This window comes from Heptranchias perlo, chromosome 19 (genome assembly GCF_035084215.1).
Source record: "Heptranchias perlo isolate sHepPer1 chromosome 19, sHepPer1.hap1, whole genome shotgun sequence".
Lineage (NCBI taxonomy): Eukaryota > Metazoa > Chordata > Chondrichthyes > Hexanchiformes > Hexanchidae > Heptranchias > Heptranchias perlo.
The window spans coordinates 48516317-48537970 of NC_090343.1; the positions used below are offsets into that span (position 1 = coordinate 48516317).

Genomic DNA, 21654 nt, shown 5'->3' on the forward strand with positions numbered 1-21654 from the left:
TAGAGGGCTGTTAAAACATGCGATCCTTTCCAAGTGACCTCTCAGGCAAGCGATGAGAATTGAATTTAAAATAACTCTTCGGTATTTTGCACAGAGACTGGGGAATGGGCAGTGTGTAGTGTCTGTATATCTCAGTTTACTTGTACACTCAGACTCAACCCAATTTAAATGAAAGTCTGACTGCACACGGTCTGTGTAAAGGGGAATATTAGCGTCTAGTAACAGATCTTGATCTGACAATAGAAGGGGCAATATCTCCCATGGATCGGGACACCATATGCGAATGTTCTCCCGGGAGAAGGGCTTTTAAAATATAGACCAGGATAAAAATGCGGCCTATTGAGAATTGTCCTGAGTGAGGAGAGAGGGATTTGCCTCATTGAAGCCCCTCCGTGGAGGAGAATCGGTCGCTTTCCACGGGACTCGCTTGCTATAGTCCGCTCCATTTGCAACGTAGAAGCAGTTCTTGCAACGTAGAAGCAGTTCGGAGCCGGACTGTAATCCGAATCCTACTAGGAGCCCTCAAACCACTGGCCGCGAGGTGCGTCTCCTTCCTTCTACCCTCCCCCCCCCCCTTAAAAATATTTCCTGAAGAAATTTTACAAAGGGAACTGTTAATTTTTCAGAATGTGTTGACACTTCGGGCAAAGAGAATCAGTTGGACCGGGGAAAGGCTCGTTCCCTAACCCATTCGCACCCGCCTCTCCTCATGTCTTTTAAAGTGACTTTATATAAAGCAGTAGTGCAGCTTTTATAGTTCCCCGGATACTTCATTCAGTAACTCAAGAACTGATTCTAACAGTTTATTCAGTAGCAGGTGAAAGGGTTTCAGTGTGAAATGCACCAAATCCCGAAACTCAACGCACGCCAACTAGATCCTGAACTGCCAGGCGCTGAGAATCGCTGTTACCCGGGAGATTTCCGGGATAAAATTGTTGATTTATTATCATTTATTAAAAGTGAGATGTAGGAAAAACCAGAATGAAGAAATCAGACTTTTGCACGGGGCGCAGAAGCGAGCCTCAGAGAGGGTCTGTAAATGGGTTAAAAGTGGTGATATGTGAGTGGGAGTGTGCCAGCGAGCTCGATCCCGCGCTCTTCACTGAACACCGAGCCCGGAACAGTCGGTACAAGTCGATAAAATCTCACCAAAAGCCACCCAGAGACCCGGTCGACACGATTACATTTCAACTAGCATAATGGATCGGACCTAACAGATCCTCCTGAACGGATAGCGGGCCGGGGTTCAGGGAAGGGGCTCCTTTTGTGTGAATATGGAGAGACGGCAGTGTCCTCACTGATTTAGAATGGTGTTTGTATGCGGGGAGTGGGGGCTGAACTGGCTGTCAGAGGAGGGTACAAATCAGTGCTGAGAATAGGCGAGCTTTGAAGGGGGGGGGGTTGTGGAAGGCCCATGTAATATTGAAAGGGTAGCGCGGGTCAGTGCTGTATGCTGAGTGAGAGAGCGGGCGGGTGATGTGTGGAGAGAGTCCATGGGGAGACAGACCGTCCCTCAGCAAGAAACATCTGGAGCAGCCTCCGCGCCGCCCAATAGCGCGCCCCTGCGCTGCCGCTCAAACCTGATAGGCTCCCTCCTCGGAGGAAGGCTTGTGATTTGCCAGCGGGGTCGAATGTATCACTCTGCGTTCACATGACGTCGGGCGATGAAGCCCCGCCCCCGGGGCGGGGGGGGATCCTGTCGGTTTCCGCCGGCAGAACGACATTCTCATTGAAGGCACAGGCAGGAAGCATTGACCATTAGAGGGAGATCAGACATCGGCAGAGAGAGAGAGAGAGAGAGACAGCAGGAGGTTTAACATCGCGGAACACTTAGCCTCCTTGGATTGTGTGGCTGGGCTGCTCTTGAGTTTATTCCACCGCGGGGACAAAATATGTTGTGGAAACTAGCTGACAATGTCAAGTATGAAGACGATTGCGAGGTGAGAGAGAGAGAGATGGGCGCTAAAAACCGGCTACTTTGTGTATTGAGCGAGGAGTTTAAATTGTGTTTTAAGTTCAGACGATCTCCCAGGCACCTTCCCCTTTTCTAACTGTGTTTCCTGATGAACGAATAGACTTGAGTGAAGTTGCTTCCCAATAAACCTCAGCGACCAATGTCAGAAATGGGTTAAATGGGGAAGTTGTATCTGATTAATCGCCAGTACCACTTCTGGCTGTTTAATTTCTTACAGTTTTTGATAATCATCTCCCTCACCGTTCATATCCCATTCATCGTCTTGTGTTAACTAATATCCATGAACTTTGTCTTCGAGGGTCACACATTTAATATGCGCCCTCATAGCCCAATATTCTTAGCTACAACTTTCATACCAACAGATTGCGCAATTTAAACCAAATAACATTTTTTTCCAAGGACTTTTTTTTAAGTAGATAATTTTCAGGCAGGTGAAATTGTTTTTTGAAGTGAGGTTACAGGCGCGTGTTGACGGGGTTCTGGCCAGTCCGTAAGACTTTTAAAGCACACTCGAAGTAAGGTACAAGAGCTGCAGAAAGCCGCCCAGTGACAGCGAGCTCCCCAATGAAACAGGCGGTGAGAGGCTGGTACCTGACCATCCAGTTAGACTGGTTTGTGGGAGTGCAATTCAGGGAACTTCACAGCAAGCGGCCGCTCCAGTGACACCGGGAAACGAGAGGAGCGGGGCAGGAAGGGGAGGTGTTCAGCGACCGAGAACCCCCTCCTTCCAGGGAATGAGAGAGATCGCAATCAAACTCGGGCTTACAGGCTCCTTCGGGGTATTGAAGACTTGTTACTCCCCCACGCCCCCATTGTTTGTTGTGTTTGAACAGGGCCCCGAGGTGAATCCGTATTTTCCCACTTCACGTTTTCCCCATTGAAGATCAGCGTCGCCCACAATCTATAACCGAGCGCTGCCTTGTCTCGCTGATGGGACACAACACTTTCTGCCGGTCAATGCATATAATTTAAACCACACAGCAGATAGTAACTGGCTTTCCGCCCGATTGCCAGCCTTCTTCCCTTACTAGCTGTCGGTGTAACATTAATGACAAGTAAATATATAAACCCCTGTGTGTTCGATCGTGTCCGGCTCCTTTAACAACATTCCCCAAGCGATTGACTCATCTTTTGTAAAGTTCTGTTTCCAGGAATATTCACCGTCTTGCTAACTCCTGTGCCCCCGCGAATCACACGTTAATTCGAAGCATTGTGGTGAGATGGAATGGGTCCTGTCTAGTCTCAGCCGTGCACTCGGCGAGGTCCTTTTTTGTGTGTGTGTTCCTGTAGTGGAAAGTGGTTTCAATGGTTAAATCTGATCTCCATGAGATTAAGAACGCGTAAAAGTTCTTTTGTCAGCTGCTGCATTTTGGTTTCCAAACTCTATAACTTTAAAAAAAATAAATGTAACCTCTTGATACAAATACAAAGCTTTTGGATATAGTATTTGAGTTGCAAATTGCTCTCGGGAAATATCTTGGCAATTTTATTTTGGCATGAATTTCGTATTCATATGTATATAAATTAAATAAATGCCTCGGTCGATAATTCCTTTTAATTCGAGATCCAGACAGTTCGTGACTGCGGTTTAAGAATATCGAATTTGGTGCTTGTGAAAGTAAACACTGCAACAAATCAGATTAGAAATAATTTTGGACAAATAGATTGCCCACTCTTGTGAATATTTTTTTAAAAATAACACGGGATTTGGTAGACTGGCAGACAATGAGGGGATTGTGGTGCTGAGGTTGAATTATTAATTTAAATGCTTTATTCAAATGTCAGATTTCTAACAATCATCTGAAATTCAGTAATAGGGAATGAAAGTTCATTACTTGGATATGTTACAATCTTCCCCACTGATCGGACGCTTTCCGCCTTCTAGTTTTAAACCCCAATCCCCTTCCCCTGACCCCCCTCCCACAATATTTCGTCAATATCAGATTGATCGGGGATCTCGCTGCAATATTAACTTTAAAAAATATATTTCACGAGGGAAGCAGAATTTAAAATGCACAAACTGACAGCAGATTTTTAAGGCTAGAACTGTCATTGATACAGCGTCTTTTTAATAAGTCTTACAAATACTCCAAGCATTCCAGGTGCAATGAATCGTGCAGTTGCTATTCACTGCCTGTTGTTACATGTTCAGGGTTCAAACCGTCAATAACCTGAGTTAAAGTATTTCCATTTCTCTCAGTGACCTGAATTTAAACTATTTCAATTCCTCTCCCCAGGACCGACACGATGGGACCAGCAATGGGACTCCGAGACTGCCCCAGCTGGGGGCAATCACCCAGCACTTATATTCCGCAGCTCCTCCTCTGTCTCATACCCCGAGTTCCGACTTCCAGCCGCCCTACTTTCCCCCTCCTTACCAGCCGCTGACCTACTCACAATCCTCGGACCACTATTCCCACTTGGGCGACCCGTACGCTCTCAACGTTCTGCACCCGCAGCAGCAACATTCGGGCTGGCCCGGCCGCCAGAACCAAGAGCCTGGACTTTCTCACCACCAACGGGTCGGGCTGGTCGCCCAACTCCCAGCACTCGAGCCCAGGAGGGAGATCCGCCGCCCGGAGATCCTCACCCCCGGGGCTCACCACATGGACACGGTTTTGGCAGAGAACCTTAACATGCACGATGTGGTGCACCCCATGGACGAAGTGCAGGTACGCCGAATCCTCTCGATTGTGTGCTAAATATTTTGCTAACGACGTTTTAAGTGTCCGAGAAGAGCAACTAAATAATACAATTCAAATTATTCCGAAAATAAATCGCTTCAAATTAGCCTTTAATGGTTTCATTATGTAACATCGGAACGGATGGAGACGTGAGCCGGGTGGAAGCTGACTCCGCGGCATTGCATTGAGACAACCCAGAGATGTCGGGCTGCAGATATACTAGAGATTTAGACAGAGACACGGGGCGGATGGGGGGAGGAAGCCGTACAACAGGGGCTGAAAATCTTTCGGAACAAAAAGAAGCTGAATCCAGTTTAAATTTTGGAAGCAAAACTAATTTTGTGTATATAAAATATAGATAAAGCGGCGATCACATTGTGACTATTGCAGGTTAATCTGTTAACATGGTCGGATATCACGGGGGTGGATTTAATACAGTGTCAATCCTTCCTTTAGTGCAAGCTGCTCGCCTCCCCCTTACATTACAGGACCTTGTGCCATCCTGTCCTTGCAGCGATTAAATTCCTATAACCTCCTTCAGATAGTGGGTGCAAGTATCGAGAGACCCTCACAGAAAACATTTAAATAGACCCCATGGACAAGTAGATAACAAGTGTTATTTGAAAGTAAACTACCTGCTTTTTAACTAGACAATTTATGCGAATCGAATATTGGATACTTAATTAAATGTTAATATTTATTCTTATATAGGTGGAGGTTGCCCTCTTAACTCCCAGAGCAATGTAACATTTACTGTTTACATGTAATGAGTGGCTTAAAACACTTATACAAATGAGAATATATTTAACATTAAATTAATCTTTGAGTTTTAAACGAATGTGGATTCTCCCCTTAAATAATGTTTTAAATGTGTTTGTATTTTAAATTCTAATTCCTGCTGGAGTTATCTGCCGAGTGTAAACTGCTGGCTGCTCGGTAATTCTAGACGGGATGTATCGGATTTTTTTTTTACATGAGATGTGTCGATGGGAAGCAGTAAAAGGCCAGGCAGCGGGCGGCGGTGGATGTTATTAAAGGAGGCGAGCTGTGAACAAAGGGCCTGTTCTTTTAATGAACAGGGCGGTGGGAGGCGGCCCCGGGGCGGGAGGTCCCCATCACATTCTCTGAAACATCTTTAACGCAACACACATGTCGGGGTTTGCTGGAAAATCCAAAGTGTTGTGGGAACACACCGCGAAATGAATCCCATTCACTGCAAGGGACAATGATACAAACGGCACCTTCACTCCAAACTCTCGTGGAGAATAATTTATTAATTATCATTTCATATATTAATTGTTTTAAAATAGTAATTCAAAAAATAATTTGCTCCCACATGCCTGTTTCATTTCTGTCTTTTCGTTATTAAAAAGCAAAGTATCTCACTGATACTTTCATTTTCATGTCAAATATTTTATTTAAATATTAGTTTTAATATATTTAATAAGTTGCATTAATAGCTTCATTTTAATGTGTTTCAAATGATCTGATTAACAGTTTCATTCTGATAGATTTGAATGCTTCTTTCAATCGGTTTATGTTCAAATCTTTATTTTTCCCTCTGATCCCGGCTTTTAACATGGTTCTAATGGTCAGTGGGCCACGATCTCAGTGTATAGGGGAATGGACAAGTCTGCAGTATCCGCTCCTCTTAAACTAAAGGCGGACAGTCGGATTTAGGGCAGTGATACCCACTTGGGTCTTACAGCCTCGAGTCATCCCTTAAACCATGATTTTATTTTGGTTACAGCACGCGGAGGACCCGAGCCTGCTCATACAGGACCACGGAGTTATAAGGAAAGGTAAGGAGCGGCTTTCAGCGCCGACCCTGGCTGAATTCGTTGTAAACACTGCTTGGCCGACCTTGTCTGTAAACCGCAGGGTTTTGACCATAAGACATTTCTTGAACGTGTATATATCGCCGGACTGTGTGAATGAGAAATTCTCAGTGAGAAAGAAGGGAAAACGCTTGACTTGGGCCTGATTCCCACGGGTTTGGACCAATTTAGAGTTTCACTCATTTTGCAAGAAGTTGCGTCTCGAAATTTGGGGGTTTCCGGAGCCCGGGTGAGCTTTTCTTTGGGGAGGGGTACACTTCATATTTCATTTAGATTCTCCCCCCCCCCTGCACCCTTTCAGGATTGACAGCGATGGAAATACCCCCCAACGTGGAAGTGACAGCATCTCACCGTCTGTGTTATTGGACTGTGACTGTCGGACTCGGCTTAACGTGTCCACTCACTGGGAGACGGTTTTCACTCCTCCCTAGGTCTCGGAAGTGGAGCGGACCTAATTGAGATGTCTGTTTGGGTGTTTCACTCTGACCCCAACCCATGCGAGCCTGCCCCGATGGGGTGTGCTGTTGTGGGGCAGCCCCCGTCTGGGAGGTCCCTGCTCCCTTTTGCCAGTGTTTACAGAGAGCCCCCCAAGCCCTTGGATGGCCATGGATCACTCCGGTCCTCGTATTTTTTTGCACCCTATTTATGACCGACTGCAGATTCCAACGGAAAACTTTCTACATTAAAACCACGCTGTGTGGAGATAGATGGCCGCTTGTTGAAGGAAGGGAAGAGAGTGAGTGGATGTTAACCGAGAGAGGGGCTGGAATCGGTGCTACCAGGATTACTGTCCCAGGATATTACCCCCATCCCTCAAACACTTGAATGTTATTGTCATAAAGGATTGTTATTGATGTTGGTGCTTTCGAGTGATGCTTGTACAGATAGATGTCTGTAGGAGCTGACAGAGATCGGCTCATTCCGGAGGGATGAACTAAGATGGGCCGAACGGCCTTGCTCATCTGCCTCTTCAGATCGTTCCCCTTTTTAAGGAGAGACTGGGTTGTCCTGTTGAACTCTGTTTTGGGAGATGTGATGGTTGTTCTGTTGAAATGTAATTTGTGGAGATTGTAACTAGACCTGTAACTGCATCGTGTCAATTGTGCCCCCCCTCCTGCACACTCGCACTCGGGGCTTTTTAACGGAAGTGTGAAACCACCATTTGTACTGAGGGTTGCCAACCCTCCAGGATTGTCCTGGAGTCTCCAGGAATTAAAGATTAATCTCCTGCGAGCAAAACCGGGAGAAAAACAATGGGGACAAAAAAAGTTTAAAAAAATTCTCTGAACACTATTGTTTATTAATTATAAAAATATCGGACATGGGGGAAAAAGCTGTTGACTGATAGTGAAGAATCATCCAATCTGGTAATGAATGGGTGTGTGGGGGGACCAATGGCGGGTGTATGGGGGCGGGGTGTTTGGAGGCAGAGGGTCATGTGATGAAACCTTTAGGAATATGTCCAAGCAAAGTTGGCAACTCGACTTGTATTTTGCCAGTGATTTTGTCATCAGCATCCAGCGATAAGAACCAGTCTGGTTGCTTGTGAGATGGCGGTTTTGTTTATATTGGCCAGATAGTCAGTATTGTGTTTAAAGGCTGTGGAGTGAATGAATTGGCCCGTGGGCAGTCACTGTGACTCTCAGACTTATGAACTCTGCCCAAAGACTCATTGTAAGATATAATTGGCAGTGTGCTTCAATTTGTATTCAATCCCCATTCTTGGTTAATCTGCACTTGTAAAACCAGTGAGTGATCTACGGTGCCATTATACTATAGTTTAGTGTTGGTGCAAAGGGATGGGAACTGGATTCCGCTCGACTGAAATTGTAACTTCCTCTAGAGACATTAACACCGGCGGTAGTGAACTGAGAATGAAAAGAAGAAAGCCTTGCATTTATATAACACCTTTCACGGCCTCAGGATGCCCCAAAGCGCTTTACAGAGAATTGGGAGCCCATTTCTCCGCGGTTGGCTGTGGGTTTGGAGAGGTGATTTACACCGGCCCTTCCCAGACCCTTCTGCCTTCTCACTCTCGACCTGTCTGCACAACTCTTACCGACACGTGTACCCTACCGTTAGTTTATAATGGACAGGTTGAAGCAGAACATATTTAAAATGAGTATTTGAACGCATTTAAATGTCAACATTTGAATTAAACGTGTGATTGTGCACAGTTAATATTGGTGGATGATCGGGGTCAGAACCCCGACTTATGGAGGGTTCCCTCTGTCAGTTGCCATTCAGTGGCCCCTATTAGGTGGATTTTGGGTGCGATGCCTTCCCGTGGTCGAATAGCCCGTCTGCACTCAAGCGCTTATGGTCACTCAAAGAATGGTTTAACAACTTTTTGTTAAAAAAATAGCACCCCACTTTTGATTGTGGGATGGGCTGATTATTGAGCTGTCCATCGACACTTTAGATTGGTAAACAAATGAGGAAAGATTAACTGAACAAAAGTGTTCAAGACTAAGGAAAATAAAACGGGTCTCGCTCTATTTAGAATTTTAAGTGCGTATATTTGCTAGTCCATTTTTCCCAGTTGTGTACAAAGTGATTTTTTTCTACTTTCCAAATAGCTTCTGTTGTGCACCTTTTTAAAATTCATTCTTGGAATGTGGCATCGCTGGCGAGGCTCCTGTGAGCGTGGTGGGGGGGCTCTGTTCTGCCAGCAAAAGCACCAACCCTTATCAACATCATGGCACTGCACCCACACCTGGCAAGACTACATTGGGCTTGCTGCTGTGAGTGTGAGCCTCTCCCCGACACAGGGAATGATGAACTACGGGTCATAGCAATATAGGCCATTCAGCCCCTCTGCCATTCAGTTAGATCATGGCTGATCTGTATCTTAACTCCATCTACCCGCCTTTGGTTCCATAACCCTTAATACCCTTGCCCAACAAAAATCTATCAATCTCAGTTTTGAAATTTTCAATTGACCCCCAGCCTCAACAGCTTTATGGGGAAGAGAGTTCCAGATTTCCACTACCCTTTGTGTGAAGAAATGCTTCCTGACATCACCCCTGAAAGGCCTGGCTCTATTTTTAAGATTATGCCCCTTGTTCTGGATTCCCCACCAGAGGAAATGGTTTCTCTCTACCCAATCAAATCCTTTAATCATCTTAAACATCTCGATTAGATCACCCCTTAAACTTGTAAATTCAGGCCTGTCCTACGAATTTCATGCTTTTAGCCCCAGTATTATTCTGGTGAATCTGCGCTGCACCCCCTCCAAGGCCAATATATGCTTCCTGCGGAGCGGTGCCCAGAACTGAATGCAGTATCTCCAGATGGGGTTCTGCCCAGAGCTCGGTCCAGCTGTAACATAACATCCACCCCTTTGTATTCCAGCTCTCTTGAGATAAAGGTCGACATTCCATTAGCCTTTTAAATTATTTTTTGTACCTGTCCACCAGCTTCTGGTGATTTCTGTACTTGGACCCTCTCTGTACCTCTCTGTTCCCCCACAGTTCTGAGCTTCTGGCCATTAAAAATCGAGGGCCCCTCTAATGCATTACTGCTATTTTAAATGTAGATTGCACATTGCCATCCCTGAGACAGCCTCTGCCATTCACATCACTAAATCTAGCTGACATATCCCGGTGACAGAAATGCAGAGCTTTTGGTGTCCCGGCCAACATTCCTTCCTCAACCAACACCACCAAAAACAGATTATCCCATCTCTCCACTCATTGCTGGATGCAAAATGCAATCACCTACATTACACCATCCTGGTCTTTACAGAGCTTCCCCCAACATTGGGCCACATACACATGCACACACACACACACACACACGCATACATTCTCACATGTGTGCATGCACAGACACACACACACACACACACACACACACACATATATATTATATACATACTATCACAAGTGTTTTCAAGCTGCGGCCCCTGGTTCCTGGCAATCAACCCCTTAAAGGTCGGGTAACACAGTACTTTTTTGTGTTTGGATTTCTTATTTGCTGGTTTGTTCTGTTTGATTTTCATGGGTCTGGAGGTTTGGAAAGGGCTACATTTGTGGATAAATCGTAAATAGAGCAACTTGAGATATGTGCAAACTAATTGGAGCAGAGATTGAGATGTTATCTGAGGCCCCAGGGGCTCAACAGTACAAACCTACATGACCCAGAAAGACAAAGGGTTTGGATAGTCCTGCTCTTGGGTACATCGACCTACAAACCGTTCCACACACTAGCATTAACTTTGTGATGTTAATCTGGAGCCCAGGGCTAACCTGCGATCAGAGACACTACTTGGAGGGTGTAGACTCACCCTGCGTCCCTGTGATACCTGATAAGAGTATAAATATAGTGCGGTCTCCAACCAGGTATAAAAACCGCCCGGGGCTCCATTGCCTGCGGTTAGTCGAAATGTTTAGACAGTGCGGGCCACTGCTGTTGACACTGGCTGCATTTAACTGCTGAGAGAGAAACTCTGTGCATGCAAAGGGACATCTGGGTGAAACCCAAATTGCAGCTCCTAGTCTCAGACACAAGTGTTAACGTAGCTGTCATAATAAACACAAGAAGAAGAATTTGACACAATGCGGAGTGTGGAATCAGCAGCATAATATAAATTATTGCAGATCAGCTGAGTGGTGATGCTCAGTTAAAGGGGCATTAGTTCAGGACCCCCATCCACTCGGCACTATTGCATTGCAGGCAGTAATACCGTGAGGGGGACATGTTGGGTATTCCCATCAAGATGCATGCAAGAGACTAAAGACAGATTGTCATCACTGTGAATGGGAGGCTGCACGGACTGCAGCGGTTCAGGAAGAAGGCCCACCACCACCTTCTTAAGACGCAACTGGGGATGGGTAATAAATGCCGGCCTCGCCAAGAATGAATTTTAAAAAGGTGCATAACAGAAGCTTTTTGGAAAGTAGAAAAAATGACATTGTACACAGCTGAGAAAAATGGATTGGCAAATATACACACTTAAAATTCTAAATAGAGTGAGACCAGTTTTGTTTTCCTTAGTTTTGTACACTTTTATTTAGCTAATCTTTCCTCATTTGTTTACCAATCTAATGCTCAGTTAGAGACAAAAGGGAAAAGACTGCAAACACTGAAATAAAAACATAAAATCCTGCAAATACTCAGCAGGTCAGTTACTAATGGTAAAAAGAAGAGAAGAAGGAATGTTGTGGGTGTAGTTCATTCAGCGTAACTCATTGTAAATCACACAATAAAGCATTATATAAATGTTTCTTCCTCTCTCCCTTCCTCTTTTCCTCCTTCCTCCCTTCTCTTTCTCCCTCCCACCCTGCCTTTCCTCCTTCCCTCCGCCCTTCCTTTTCTCCCTCCCTCCCCCTCCTTTCTTTAAACTGTTTTCACTTGTACACAGACTCGCTCTCCAGAGTTGCCCTGCCCTATTTCACAGCCGAACACTGGTTTGTTTGTGCAGACCCAGTGTGCACTGGGAGGAGTTCAGTGTTGAGGTGCCCCACTGAGATCATCGTGTATATCTCGGGCAAACTCTACTCAGCCTCCTTCACTGACACAACCGATCCCGGATCACAACTCCGGATAACAGACAGCTTCACTGATCCCGGATCACAACTCCAGATAATTGAGACACCTTCACTCATTCCCTGTGCTGATCCCTTGTACTAATCCCATGTCTTGATCCTGGATTACAGCACTAGGCCTGGTAGTGTGGCTAGATCAAAATCTGGTACTAATAATGTATGACCACAATCTTGAACACCGGAGGAAGTGATGTAAAGGGGTAACTTGTGGATGTGGCCTGAGTCTGCCCTCCCCCACCTTGCCAGCCCCTTCTCCTGAAGGCAGCAGTCTCAATTCACTCATTTGTGTTGGTGTGTCTCATTCTTAAACAACAACCCCAGCTCCCTGTTACCTGTCTCGTACTTTTTGTTCATAAGTCCCTCTCAACCTCCCCACTAAGACCTTGTGCAAGTGGCTATTACTCATGTGTGCACCTTGCGTCAGCTGGCTGATCAGCCATGGTAGGCACCACATGACATCCGGACACCCACTTTCCAGCAGAAGTCCACTGGATGGTAACCAGGTACAGGAAATCTGTCTGAAACCCCCTCCCTCGCCCTTGGGTATGAGTCCAATTGTGCTGACCGTCTTAGAGCAGTTAACTTAGTCCAAATATGGGCTTTAAACCTGGGATCCTACTGGAGGGTGCAGCTGAGTAACACACTGCTCGTATCTCTATCGTTCTATCTCTAACTCTCTATATCTATATAAAGATATATCGAGCAGAATTTAGCTAAATTAAAATTAAATCTTTTTATAACCACGTTGCATTTGAAGAAAATTGGAGGCCATGATTTATTTGTCAGCAGTGATTATAAACCAGTAGTTTGTCACTGAGTAAAACCACTGTCAGCTTTAGCCCAGTCCGAGTATAGAGATCGGTGGGGCTTGGGACAGAGGTGGTGGTTAGGATGATTGACATTAATCTAGAACAAAAATTAAACTTTTGTCAGTATGTGTTTTTTTGTGGGTCCCTCTGTTCCCAGAACCTCGGACTCATTCCTCATTGCTGAACTCCACTCAGTGCAGTGCCTCTACTATGGTTGAAAATTGTTGCCTGTTTCACCTCTCACTACAGGGTTACTGTGGCTGTGTACAACTTCAAACTGTTTAAGCTCTTTTGTATTTTGCCCAGGTGGGAGATCAGGCCCACGACTGTGTATGGGTGTAAGGTAAGGTCCATGCTCTGTATGGATAGATGGCCAGGTGCATCCACTGTGTATGGATAGATGGGCTGGTCCATATTATGTACATATAGATGGCCAGGTGCATCCTCTGTATGGATTGATGGGCTGGTCCATATTCTGGACATATAGATGGGTTGGTCCATGCTCTGTATATTGATAGATGGCCAGGTGTATCTTCTGTGTGGACTATTATGGACTCTGCATTCGAGTTGCCACATGCGTGACATACTGCACACCCACATCCCAAGATCACGCTGTACATGAGATCAAATACAAGCCGCTCCTGCGCTTTTAGCCTATCACATCAAAATATCGGTGGGGCGGGGGATGGCGGGGGTGGGGGGGGGTTCTGGAGGTCTTTGCTTATCTTCCCTGCATGGTCGTGGCCAGGCTATCAAATGCATTCTTATTGTTCAGTAAAGGAAAGGACACAACCATCTCCAAGAGAAAGCCAACAATTAACTAACCTTAACTACACTTTGCTGACTTTCACTAGATGGTGTATTGATAGCAGATTAATATTTTTTGGTGAATCGTGCCCAGGTCACTTATGTTACACATGGGTGCACTCACATCTTTTCCCTAGTCCCTTCCGTCATGGTTCCTGAAATTCACCCATGATCACCGAGGGACCCCATTCGGTGGTATAATTTTCCTGTTTCTACCTTATACCCGTAGTCACTTCTTCTTGTCCAATTTATATTTCCCATAATGCAATCTTGCCATCTCATTCATGAGCCCTGCAGGAACTGCCATTCAATCTAATCCTGACTGTTTGGTCCTATGTATCATAAACATTTTTGTTTATTTCACTTAAACTCCTGAACGTTTTTCTTCAATTATCCCACTATGATTGTGCCTGAATGTCCCTCCCTCTCCCCAACCCTCGACACCAGGATTAGGTTCAGACTGGACTGGTATTGTTGGACTGGCAGGATTTGTCAGTGTTCAATAATCTCAGTTTCCTTCTCTGTTTGGAATCCCGAGTACTGGTCCCTCGATCCTGACCCCTGACTGACTCCAGAAAGCTCAGGAGAGCAGGTAATTGGCTACAAATCCTATCGGTAATTTTATTCCCAAATTTTTTCTCATCAATTTCAGTTGACTTGACATTGGAAAATAAAACTTTCTCCCTCTGTTGAAATCCTAATTTATACACAGCATTGTGCAGGAGTCACCTTTTCTTTAAAAACTGGACTCCCTTCTTTAAAAGAAGAAAAAAAGATTTTTTTTTATTATCCCCTGTTCTTAAATAGATTCCCTTTAGGTAAAATGTTAGCCTTCTTGAGTGCTTGAACAGCAACTCACATCAATAGATTATGTTTTTGTAAACAAGTGATGCCCAGGCTTGGTGATTTTACAGCAAGGACAGGATTGCTTGCAGTTACTTTTGGAGGTAACTCCCATGTCCCATCCCCTGATCACTCTGGAAGCTGAGAAAGGAGGCTGAATGGGTTAAAGCCGAGGCTTTGAGAGGCAAAGCCTTCGTCCAGCTTGTCACCATGCTGTGACATTTGATATTCTTCTGATGTCTGCAGATCTGATTTTAAATTCTTAACTCTACTGGATCTCCTCCTTGCACCAACACCATTCCAGCAAAGGCTGTTCTGTAACTTTGTGGAGCTACTGTGTGGAAATACACTCGGTAATCCTGCGCCATTGTCACTGACACCGTTCCGAAAACCGTGATCACCTGTAATAAAAGGACTGAAAATCCATTGTAGCTCTTCTCGAGAGCCCGAGAATGGGTTAATCGGCATAGCAGGCATTTGTACCAGAAATAAAAATTAAATCACGCTGTCTTGAAAGGAAAGAGCAGAGACTGCTTCAGCCCAGAGAGCAGCAGAATCCCGCAGGTTTCAAATATATTTAAAGAAACATTGCCGGATTCAAAAGAAAGCAATCAATTTAGATCTAAAACCTCAGACATAAAATAAGACATAATCCTGTAACCGTAATTCTCCAAACTCCTACTATTCTTGATTTTTTTTACTCTGCATTTATCGGGAGTGTAACATAGAATGTACAGCACAGGAACAGGCCATTTGGCCCATCAGGTCCATGACAGTGTTTATGCTGCAGACAACCTTCCCCCAACCCTACTTTAACCCATATCAGCATATCCTTCTATTCCTTTCTCCCTCATGTGTTTATCTAGCTTCCCTTTAAATGTATTTATGCTACTCACCTCAACTACTCCTTGTGGCAGCAAGTTCCACATTCTAATCACTCTCTGGGTAAAGAAGTAATATAGCCTGTGGATTTATAAAGCTTGCGGCAATCAATTTAACTTAAAATAAAACTTGCACAAAGATCCTGACACAATTAAAGCCATAGATATGATTTGCCCAATCAAATACATATATAAATTCTGTCAAATAAATTTCAGCCTAAATGGGTCTAGGTTACTTGTTAGATTTCCAATTTTCCAAACATTATCCGTGAAGGCACTAAAGTTTCCCAATCTTTACCCTACCTTAAGTGACAATACCACAGATACACTGTATAACTACAGAGAACTTGCATCCTTAGGAAATTTTAAAACAAGCAGAAATCATTAGTTGCTTCATAACACCACTGTTAACTTTCCCATTTCAGTGAAACAGTCCTGTTGGGAAGACATCATTTTAGTTTGTTCATCTCATTTTAAAAAAGTGTTTCCTGACATAACTACAAATGTTTCAGATTAAGCCCCAATTTTTGTTAAATTATTTCTTTCCGTTTTGTAGTTGGGCTGTGTTCGGTACCCCTTATTTTATTAACTCTTTAGTAGTCAGTACAGTCCAATCACAATGCCTCCAGTTGTTGCCATAGAGATAGCAGAATCCCCTTCAGCACTTTTCTGGACCTGGAACCCTATTTTCTTGACCAAATTCAACCACATGATCCCAAAGGATGCTCTCAGTTTCCTGATGGCCATTCATTACCAAACTTAAACTAGTACATCTAGGCTGAATTAACTGTTGGAGGAATGAGACAAAGCAAAACCACCTAAGTCAAAGTTAATGTCTTGTACTGAATTCGTTTTTTAGATATCAAGTGTTCATGTTCTCTGATACTTAGCATAACAACTCCAGTTAGCTTAATTACATTCAACATTAACTCCTTATCCACCTTAAATCATTGATTCCCTGTTATGGACGATGAACTCAGAAGTGCCAATTGCTATGTGACAGTCCCATGTCGTAAACTGGAGACTGTTCACATAACTTACAGAACCAGGCTTTTATAGTGGCCAAAGTAAGAGTGTAGTTCTCATTATTTAATAATTTGCTCGGACACGCAGTCTGTAAACTCAAGTTATTCAGCCTCAATTACTCTAATTCAGTTCTGATCCAAAAACAGAGGAACTCAATACCTTCAAACAACACATATATATAACAGCACTTGCTTACAAATACCCAGTAAAGTCATCTTCCTCTTGTTCTTTCTTTAGCATGCCTTTCTTCCTACATTACAACTGTGACTACACTTCAAAAGTACTTCAGTGGCTGTAAAGCGCTTTGGGACGTCCTGAGGTCGTGAAAAGCAGTATATAAATGCAAGTCTTTCTTTCTTTCTTTCGAATAACTGTAAAAATACTGAATATAACTAAAGTAGAAGTTAGGTTTTACAGGAAAAACAGAGATTGAAATCTTTAACATTCTTGATGTTAACTAAACTAAGACACACACAAAAGAGTTAACACTGCAAGCTGGAAGAGGGGCGGAGCCTGCTGCACTGAACAATTTCACAGACATTTTTAAAGCAACAGTACACTGAAAACAAAAGAAATCCCATAGCCGTTAACTTCTTTTTTGTTTCTCACAACAATGATAATTTCTGATGTTTACTGTGGGCTTTTAACCTCTTCTCCCTAATTTTGGAAAAAGGGAGGGGTGTAATGACACAGAATACAGGGGGATTGGGGGGCGGGGGGCGTTGGGGAACCGATCGAGAGTCCCAGTCCCTTTCTCTGTTTCCGACTGCCTCTCACTGCTGGCCTCAACCCTACAACTACCGATCCGCGTTCCTTTAAACTATGTCTACGCCTTTCACATACCTTCTCACTGAATTTATTACAGTGTTGAGCACAGTTCTAATGGCTTGATCAAGACGTGACAGGTTATATATAACCCTTAGGCCATCAGGCTCCTTTTTGGTCTTAGACTCCTCATCAAAAGAGGGCTCTAACCTATTTAAATGCACCTTCATGTCCGACCATGACCAACACAAATTGTGATCCTTTAAGTTCGAGGATATGTTTCTCTAAACTCACCTAGTTTAGATTTTGATTCTTTACAGTAAGTTACTGTAACTCGTCGGTACTGAAAGTCAGTAGAAGGCTTGAAGCACTAACCCTACCTATCAGAGAAATCAGAGTGTGACCTTGACTAATGGTCCCTCAGGCAAGTGCTTACCTTCAAGGCCTTCCCTGTAATGAATGAACAAATGGAGCTTTTCTGCCTGTTCTCTGTCTGTGACCCCTAACCATTTTAAGATATTACAATTCAAGAATCATACTTCCCAACTTTGTTACCTTATCGGTAGTTTCAGTTTTGTTACCAATCTACCAAGTGAAACAATTATAAACCTGTACTGTTCTCCTGCTTCTAAAAAAAAATGATGTTGTAGGTGTTCCCTTCTGCATAACTTGTATGCTCTGTGAATTGATAGGTGAACAGGCCCATGGTATGTGCTTGGATAGATGGACAGGACCATGGTCATTGTATAGGTAGATGGATAGGCCCATGGTCATTGTATGGATAGATGGACAGGCCCATGGTCATTGTATGGATAGATGGACAGGCCCATGGTCATTGTATGGATAGATGGACAGGCCCATGGTCATTGTATGGATAGATGGACAGGACCGTAGTCATTGTATGGATAGATGGACAGGCCCATGGTATGTGCTTGGATAGATGGACAGGACCATGGTCATTGTATAGGTAGATGGACAGGCCCATGGTCATTGTATGGATAGATGGACAGGCCCATGGTCATTGTATGGATAGATGGACAGGCCCATGGTCATTGTATGGATAGATGGACAGGACCGTAGTCATTGTATGGATAGATGGACAGGCCCATGGTTATTGCATGGATAGATGGACAGGATCGTAGTCATTGTATGGATAGATGGACAGGCCCATGGTCATGGTATAGGTAGATGGGATAGGCCCACGGTCATTGTATGGATAGATGGACAAGCCCATGGTCATTTTATGAATAGATGGGATAGGCCCATGGTCATTGCATGGATAGATGGACAGGAACATAGTCATTGTATGGAGAGATGGACAGGCCCTGGTATGTGCATGGAGAGATGGACAGGCCCATGGTCATGGTATGGAGAGATGGACAGGCCCATGGTCATGGTATGGAGAGATGGACAGGCCCATGGTCATGGTATGGAGAGATGGACAGGCCCATGGTCATGGTATGGAGAGATGGACAGGCCCATGGTCATGGTATGGAGAGATGGACAGGCCCATGGTCATGGTATGGAGAGATGGACAGGCCCATGGTCATGGTATGGAGAGATTGACAGGCCCGTGGTCATGGTATGGAGAGATGGACAGGCCCATGGTCATGGTATGGAGAGATGGACAGGCCCCATGGTCATGGTATGGAGAGATGGACAGGCCCCATGGTCATGGTATGGAGAGATGGACAGGCCCATGCTCTGTGAATAGATGTCCAGGATCTTGAGTCTGCAAGGTAATTTAGCCCCTTATCAAATGGCTTTCAGGTAATGTTTTAAAATGGTGACCATCACTGCCTGGTTGAATCCCGAACGGGTGCACACCCTCGGTGAACTGAGGTCAGCGTATGCAGATGTCATCAGTCATTTCCCACTCTGGGAGTGCACCATTTCACGATCCAAGTGAACTCTGACACAGGAGCAGCGCTCCCCATTACTGATTGCTCTTTTGTTGCCTGTTTTCTTGCTCTTCTCTCCTGAAGTCACTGACTCCTTGTTCAAGATACAGTGCAGTGGGAGCCCTCGGGTTGATTACCAAAGTAGCCATTATTCAGCCGTGAACCTTGACGTGAGGTTTCAATGGGGTATTCAATCAAGGGGGGCATCGCAACCGTGCTTAACCCTGCCCTCACCCCAGCGCTTTCTAGCAGTGACTCAAAATGGGACCCCCTGGCTCTCACCCAAGGGTGCTGAGGCTGAGGTCAGTTTTAGCAGTCTTGCTGCTCTCCAGGCTGACATCAACTAACTGGATGCAAACAGGGGATTGGACCTGGGGCCTCGCTGGCCTCCCAAGCTCAGCTCCTCCCGAGATGTCGCTCGGCTGGTCGTTGGCTTGGTGGCAATGCTGCCTCGTGAACGCAACTCAAATACTAAGTGACCTAGTTTTGTCTGTCGGCCTCAGTTCAAACCAGACACAGCCCGGATTCCTTCTCATTAAAGCAGGGTTAATTTATAACAGACCTATCTGCCACTTATTAAAAACACAAGAATCGGCATATGGAGACATTGTTCAGCTACCCTTCTGATCTAAATTCAATGTAGCTGATGCCTTTCAAGTGAGTGTCTTATTTACATTAACACTTTCGATTCTAATTCCTCTACAGTCCACATTCCAGACTCATATTAAAACTCAGAACATGTGGCATCCTTTCTTGTTTATTTCCTGTTAAGTTTCTTTGTGTGTCTGGGGGTGGGGTGGGAGGTATTGGAGGGAGGAGGGCGTGTTGGGGGGAGGAGGGCTGAGCTCATTTTTTGATAGTTTGTCCCATTGTGGAACTGTGCCTCTTGATTTATTTGTCCCACTCTCTCTACATGGTTTTCTATTTTGGTCATGAACACTCAGAAGGAGGAGAACGTGTTTCTCCAGCTACTGTTTATCTTGGTGTGCTGGTTTATAGTGGGCGTGCCCCTCACTGACCAATAGCCCACCTCCCATTTATAGTGGGCATGCCCCTCACTGACCAATAGCCCATCTCCCATTTATAGTGGGCGTGCCCCTCACTGACCAATAGCCCACCTCCCACTTATAGTGGGCGTGTCCCTCACTGACCAATAGCCCACCTCCCATTATAGTGGGCGTGCCCCTCACTGACCAATAGCCCACCTCCCATTATAGTGGGCGTGCCCCTCACTGACCAATAGCCTACCTCCCATTATAGTGGGCGTGCCCCTCACTGACCAATAGCCCACCTCCCATTATAGTGGGCGTGCCCCTCACTGACCAATAGCCCACCTCCTATTTATAATGGGCGTGCCCCTCACTGACCAATAGCCCACCTCCCATTATAGTGGGCATGCCCCTCACTGACCAATAGCCCACCTCCCATTATAGTGGGCGTGTTCCTCACTGACCAATAGCCCACTTCCCATTATAGTGGGCGTGTCCCTCACTGACCAATAGCCCACCTCCCATTATAGTGGGCGTGCCCCTCACTGACCAATAGCCCACTTCCCATTATAGTGGGCGTGTTCCTCACTGACCAATAGCCCACCTCCCATTTATAGTGGGCGTGTCCCTCACTGACCAATAGCCCACCTCCCATTATAGTGGGTGTGTCCCTCCCCTCCATGTTGCTGAAACGATGGACAGAATTCTGATGCAGCTTTTACCCCTGGGCAGGCTCCATTTTATTGCCGTGCATTTAGCAGGTTAACAACGTGACAGAGTTGCTCTATTTTTCAGTGTGAAGGAAACGTTCATTTGCTGTAGCTTGGTGACGTCATAACCAGCTGAATCACAGGCTTTTTGGAGCAGAAAGAGCCAAACGCAGCAACCCCCAACAAGGCCTTACATGGCCACCAGCTGTACAGCCAGATAAGGATTTAAAATGGACCCCCCCCTCCCATGAGTCAGTGGGTTTTATCCAGTGAGTAACTCAGCCATACAGACCAAGAAGCTGTGCTGAGATAGTTAACTTCAGCCAGGCTGGCATAGACGATGCAAACCCCGGGAATAAATGAGGCAGGTTTTCATGCCTCCTTGCTGTTAACACCCTCTGTTCAAACGGCTGTGTGTGGTTGTCTGGTAAAGAAAGGACCAGACTTGGCTACAACATCCCTTATGAAGGTTTAATAGGCTGTTAGCATTCAGTGTCAAGGGTCACATGTAGGAACAGGCATAGGTCATTCAGTCCCTCGAGCCTGTTTCACCATTCAAGTAGCATTGGCTAATCTGTACTTCAAATCCATTTACCACCTTTGCTCCATTTCCCTTTGTACTCTTGCCTCACAAAAATCCACGGATCCCATTCTTGAAAGCTCCAATTTACGCAGCCTCCACAGCCTTTTGGAGAGAGAGTTCCAGATTTCCACTATCCTTTATGTGAAAAAGTGCTTTCTGATTTCCCTCCTGAATGGCCGAGCTCTAATTTTAAGGTTGTGGCCCCTTGTTCTTGACTGCCCCACCAGAGGAAATAGTTTCTCCGTATCCACCCTATCAAATCCATTTATTACTTCAAACACCTCAAATAAATCA

General features: G+C 45.0%; 1 protein-coding gene across 1 annotated transcript in view; it reads left to right on the forward strand.

The window, feature by feature from the left end:
- Positions 1 to 1770: 1770 nt before the first annotated feature.
- Positions 1771 to 21654, forward strand: part of tfap2c (transcription factor AP-2 gamma (activating enhancer binding protein 2 gamma)) — a 70941-nt gene continuing 51057 nt past the window's right edge. Inside the window, exons 1-3 of the mRNA XM_068000731.1 lie at positions 1771 to 1940; positions 4213 to 4647; positions 6410 to 6461. Coding sequence (XP_067856832.1) covers positions 1893 to 1940; positions 4213 to 4647; positions 6410 to 6461 — 535 coding nt within the window. The 5' untranslated portion in view covers positions 1771 to 1892. The remainder of the gene's footprint in view (positions 1941 to 4212; positions 4648 to 6409; positions 6462 to 21654) is intronic.